Genomic DNA, 6,028 nt, shown 5'->3' on the forward strand with positions numbered 1-6,028 from the left:
ATAGTTATGGAAGGCTGCCGAATTCGGCAGGTATATATAATAAAGGCAGGAGCTCCTGCTAAACCCCCCGCCTAAAGGGAAGGTGTAAATAAAGCCGGCCACCCTGTTATAGGGAGAATTCCCGGAAAACGGGACCGATACGGTTCTTTTTCGGCTCCCTGTATAATATACCGCACCCTAGGCTAACCTAAAATCCCTAGCCTGCTACTTTCCCGTTAGCTACTAGACTAGAGGTGTGATCTAGATACGTATCGAGTTATTACCGGGGCCCCCGAGGTCCCGACGCGGCACTAATCCTAACAAGGAGAGTATAGGGGTTTTTCTACCCTATGGGTTTTTCCCCCCTATAACTAACTAAGAAGGACCGTATAGCCTAAGCTAGGCTCCTAGACTAGTTAGCTAGGATAGCGGAGTAAGAGAATAATAATAATTATTATTATTATTATTATTATTATTATTATTATTATTATTATTATTATTATTATTATTATTATTATTATTATTATTATTATTATTATTATTATTATTATTATTATTATTATTATTATTATTATTATTATTATTATTATTATTCTCTTCTTCAGGTTAAATAGACTTCACAGAACGTTTCATAACGCGTAAAGGAATATTTTATAAAATTAACCGGTATTTTTAGTAAAAGTGATTCCTTTATTATACTTAACGAGTTAATAAGGCCCGTAGTTAGAAACCTGATTATATGCCTGAGTATTAATATAAGGAGGGAGGTTATTATTATTTTTAGGCGTATAGTTATTATTATAGTTATCTAAAGAAGAGTGAAGAAACTGATTTTCTAAGATATAAACGTCTCGAAACTAACTAGTCTTTTTAGTTACTGCGTTATAAACGTTATAGTTATAGTTATTGAAACCTATTAAAGCACCTCGTAGTGCCCTTATATTAAGTTTCTTTATATTCGGGTCGTTGTTTTTATAATAAACAATAGAACCCTAAACCTGTATATTATTAATATTAGGTTCCTGACCTTATAAAAGCTTATAGGGACTCTTATAATTAAGAGCTAAATTGGGTGATCTGATGTATATATAAGTAGCTGAAATAATAGCTTTACCCTAAAGGTATCTAGGCATCCCTAAGTGGAAAAGAAAAGCTCGAACCTTTTGTATTATAGTTCTTATAACTCCTTTAATAACGCCTTAAGCTTTATAAGTGTACGGCGGCTTTATACTGTGCTTCATACCAGTGAATAGGCGTTAGAAAGAGGCGGTATTAGACTCTGTTCTATTATCTATATCTATTTCTTTAATAAAGAGATGGTATTTAGTGTAATTGTTATTTTCTACGTAAGCTTTACACTCTTTTATCGCTATTACTACCGTTGTTTTAGGCTTATCTAAGAGCAGTTATACCTATAAAAACCGGGTGGAACGGTCTAGTATAAATACACTCTACCGCCTTTTATTATAAGAAAAAGGTTTTATTCCTTTTAGTTATAGGGTTACCTTTATTATTCCTTCTATATAAGTGAAACTAAAGACTAGTCCTACCTAACCTTATAGATATTCTATTCTATTTTTCCTATAATCTTATTCTTAATATTTTCCTCTCTTTACCTTATTCTAATTAACTTTATTAGATTAGATACCTAGCTTTTATAAGTAATCCTACGCTACTCTATAATAGAGTCGGGACTAGCCGATAATAGCTTTATATAACTTTATTCTCCTTTATCGATATACGTCGCGTCTCCTTACTAACTCCGATCTTTTTTTTTAGTCTTATTATTTTATTATAGCTATCTTCGTTCCGCGTTATTATAAGTTCCCCTTACCGTTTAACTTATGGTTAGAATATAAGCTAATTACTATTATAGTATTACCTGTTTACTCTAGCTCCTAAGAGTAATAATAAGCGTGCTACTAGTAGTAGTAATAGCGTAGCTAGGATTCCTAGTAAACGTTAAAAGAAGTCCACCGTCCCTAACACCCCGGCCGCTAACACCGCCACCCCTAGAGTGGCTAAGCTTATTAATACGGGTAAAGGCGAGGGCCTTCGTGCCCTATACTTACGATATACCGGCTACCTAGCGGATTTAGACTTAAAGGATATAGGTATTATCTTATACGAGTTATACTAATATAACGCTAATATATATCCTATTATTATTCTATATTTAACTCCTTATTTACGTACCTCCTTAAAGAAATCGGCGAAGTGCTATTATTACTAGGTTAATAGTAATCGTTTATACCTTAATATAAGCTTATACTCCCTCCGCTATAAACCGCTCCGTGGTTAGTTCTATACTAACTATCTCCTAATTACCGATAGCGGGTAAGGCTACCGTTAAAGTATTATAGGATATCCTAGAGGCCGCTAAGGTACGGCCCGGCGGGTTTAATAAAGCCCGTGTTATAAGTATATCTTATCCCGGGCCTAATTATATACTAATAGCTATAATAGGAAGCTACGCTTCAAGCTTAGTAAATCTTAAAAGTCAGTATCGGCAAGTATAAGGCCTAGACTACCCATAGGTCTAATAAGGGCGTGCGGGCCGAGCTGCGCGACGATAAAGAGATTACCGCCGCTAAATAAGATACCCTAGAGCGGGCTATAGCCTTATTAGAGGAAATATCGGCCTCCCTAAAGGCCTAGAAAGAGATCCCGGATCTACTAAAGAAGTTCCTAACTCGTAGCCGATTATAAGACTCTGGCTAAACTAATTTAGAGGGCTTAAGTAATATATAAACGTTATTATAATCGGGGGCGTATAGCCTAACGGTTTAAGACAGGTGACTACGTCCTGCTCTCTACGAAGAACCTAAAGTAACGCCGGCTATCCCCTAAGCTAAGCGATAAGTGTATTAGACCCTATAAGATTATAGTAGTAGTAGGCAGCCACGGACTAGCCTATACGTTAGGGTTACCCGCTAGTATAAAGATATACAACGTATTCCCTATCTTGTTACTTAAGCTATAGAGATCTCGTGACGGATTATTACCCGAACCGTAGGAGGTCGCGGTCGAACTATAGGAAGATAATAAATACGAGGTAGAAGCTATTATGGCCTACCGCTACTAGGGTAAACGACATAAATATCTTATTAAGTAGGCAGGTTAGGGCTATAAAGATAATACCTAGGAACCTATAAGGAATATACCGGCGGAACTAATTAACGGATATTTTATATATATTCTAGTGATAACTATAGCATGGCGGGGACTGGATCGGGCCGATATAATAGTGGAGTGAGGATACACGGAGTGCCTTAAAAGCATTTTTTATTAAACAAAAGAAAAAAAGAAAAGGAATAAAATTCCCTTTTAAAAAAAACAGTTAAATTTTTTTTTAGATTAGTCGGCGGCGTGCCCGGCGAGACTTAGCTATAGGTTATCGTCGAGTTCCTACACGGGAGTATTAGCGGCAGGAGGAGGGGGAGGAGGAGTCTGAGTGGTAAGCGAGGGGGTATCTCCGTCCTTATCGTCGTTATTAGTTATAGTATTATCCACGATTAGAATAGGGGTAGCTTTCTTCTTAGCCTTACCCTTCTTCTAGGTAGATAACGGTCCCGGGGTAGGTATGCTATAGACGCTATTACTAGCGCCTAGGTTAGGGAGCACTGCCCCGGTATTACTATTTACGATAGGACTAGTAACCGATCCCGTGGCGGTAACACCGCCCTAAACCCCCAGGAACTTCTTTAGCAGATCCGGGATCTCTTTCTAGGCCTTTAGGGAGGCCGATATTTCCTAATAAGGCTACGACCCGCTCTAGGGTATCTTATTTAGCGGCGGTAATCTCTTTATTATCGCGCCGCTTAGCCTATATGCCTCTACTGGACCCACGGATAGTCTCGGCCTTATACTTACCGATACTAACTTCTAAGATTTACTAAGCTTAAAGCGTAGCTTTCTATTATAGCTATTAGTATATAATTAGGCCTAGGATAAGATATACTTATAATATAGGCTTTATTAAACCCGCTAGGCCGCACCTTAGCGGCCTTTAGAATATCCTATAATACTTTAGCGGTAGCTTTACCCGTTATCGGTAACTAAGAGATAGTTAGTATAAAACGGACCGCGGAGTAGTTTATAGCGGAGGGAGTATAAGCCTATATCGAGGTATAAATAACTACTATTAACCTAGTAATAATAGTATTTCGCCGATTTCTTTAAGAAGGTATATAAATAAAGAGTTAAATACAGACTAAGAATAGGACACGTATTAACGCTATATCGGCACGACTCGTATAAGATAATACCCACGTCCTTTAAGTCTAAATCGGCTAGGTAGCCGGTATATCGTAAGTATAGGGTATAAAGGCCCTCCCCTTTACCCGTATCGATAAGCTTAGCTATTCTAAGGGTAGCGGTATTAGCGGCCAGGGCGTTAATAGCAGCGGACTTCTTTTAACGCTTACTAGGAGTCCTAGCTACGCTATTACTATTATTAACGGCACGCTTCTTATTACCCTTAGGAGCTATAGTGAATAAGTAACGCTATAATAATAGTTAGCTTATATTCTAATTATAAGTTAAATACTAAGGGGAACTTATAATAATATAGAATAAAGATAACTATAATAAAAGAATAAGACTAAAGAACAAGATTGGAGTTATTAAGGAGACGCGATATAAATCGATAAAGGAGAACGAAGTTATATAAAGCTATTATCGGCTAGTCCTAACTCTATTACAGAATAGCGTGGGATCACTTATAAAAGCTAGGTATTTAATCTAATAAAGTTAATTAAAATAAAGTATAAAGAGGAAAATAATAAGAATAGAATTATAGGAAAAACAGAATAGGATATCTATAAGGTCAGGTAGGACTAGTCTTTAGTTTTATTTATATAGAAGGAATAATAAAGGTGACCCTATAACTAAAAGAAACGATTACCTTAGTATTATAATAAAGGTAGTCGCTGGCTAGCCTCACTAAGAGGATTCGGGATGATAAAATAACCGGTAAAGGATTATAATATAACTAAAAAATAAGGTTATTATAAAGGATAATATTCCGGAATAGGTAGTTAAAGGGAGGAATATAACGGGTAGATTAGGCTAGAGTTATAATAAAGTTATTAGGTGGATCGGGGGTGGAAAGGATATAGAGGAATACCGGGTCGGAGGAAGATATAAGGATATTAGATTAGTATTAAGGTTTCCGGGACGGAAACTATAAAGATAGGGCGCCCTATTAGGTACCGGACCTCCAGTACCTAAGTACCGGATAGTTATAAGTTATAATAAAGTTCTACGCCGGTATAAAGTATAGATAACTATAGAGTATCCGGTCTAGGGCCTAACTTAACGCTAGCTATAACGTAGTCGGTACCGGGGTATAAGTCGAGTTATCGCTATAAGCTAATATATAGTAATTAATCGGGTAGCATAGACTCCCGTGCTAGACTAAAGCTAGCTAGTACGTGTATAAGAAAGGATAGATAGCCGCCCTTAGGATAAGGAGGCTAGCGATTAATTTAACTCTTCGGCACCCCCTGCCTTTTAACTTAAGTATAATTATATCCTGAGCACTAAGTGCCTTTACCCTGATTATCTCTTTACTCTTCGTAATCGCCTACTTAATATATTTTTTTAATAAAAAATCCTTTTAAGGCACTCCGTGTATCCTTACTCTACTATTATATCGTCCTGATCTAGTCCCAGCTATACCGTAGTTATCGCTAGAATGTATATACAATATCCGTTAATTAGTTCCGCCGGTATATTCCTTATAGGTTCCTAGGTATTATCTTTATAGCCCTAACCTGCCTACTTAATAAGATATTTATATCGTTTACTCTAGTAGCGGTAGGCTATAATAGCTTCTACCTCGTATTCGTTATCTTCCTATGGTTCGACTATAACCTCCTACGGTTCGGGTAATAATCTGTCGCGAGATCTCTATAGCTTAAGTAATAAGATAAGGAATATATTATATATCTTTATACTAGCAGGTAACCCTAGCCTATAGGCTAGTCCGTGGCTGCCTACTATTACCGTAATCTTATAGGGTCTAATATACTTATCGCTTAGCTTA

The 6,028-nt window shown here is 36.9% G+C and overlaps 1 protein-coding gene across 1 annotated transcript; it reads right to left on the bottom strand.

Moving 5' to 3' along the window:
- Positions 1 to 399: 399 nt before the first annotated feature.
- On the bottom strand, positions 400 to 612 carry ACRALDRAFT_2016382 (uncharacterized protein; the record flags this gene model as incomplete). The annotated part of the gene is made up of 2 exons (XM_071019842.1): positions 400 to 575; positions 606 to 612. 2 exons carry the CDS (start codon positions 610 to 612, stop codon positions 400 to 402), a joined length of 183 nt encoding a protein of 60 aa, XP_070880278.1.
- Between the last annotated feature and the right edge of the window lie 5,416 nt (positions 613 to 6,028).

Source organism: Sodiomyces alcalophilus (genome assembly GCF_042370955.1).
Source record: "Sodiomyces alcalophilus JCM 7366 unplaced genomic scaffold ACRALscaffold_1, whole genome shotgun sequence".
Classification (NCBI taxonomy): domain Eukaryota; kingdom Fungi; phylum Ascomycota; class Sordariomycetes; order Glomerellales; family Plectosphaerellaceae; genus Sodiomyces; species Sodiomyces alcalophilus.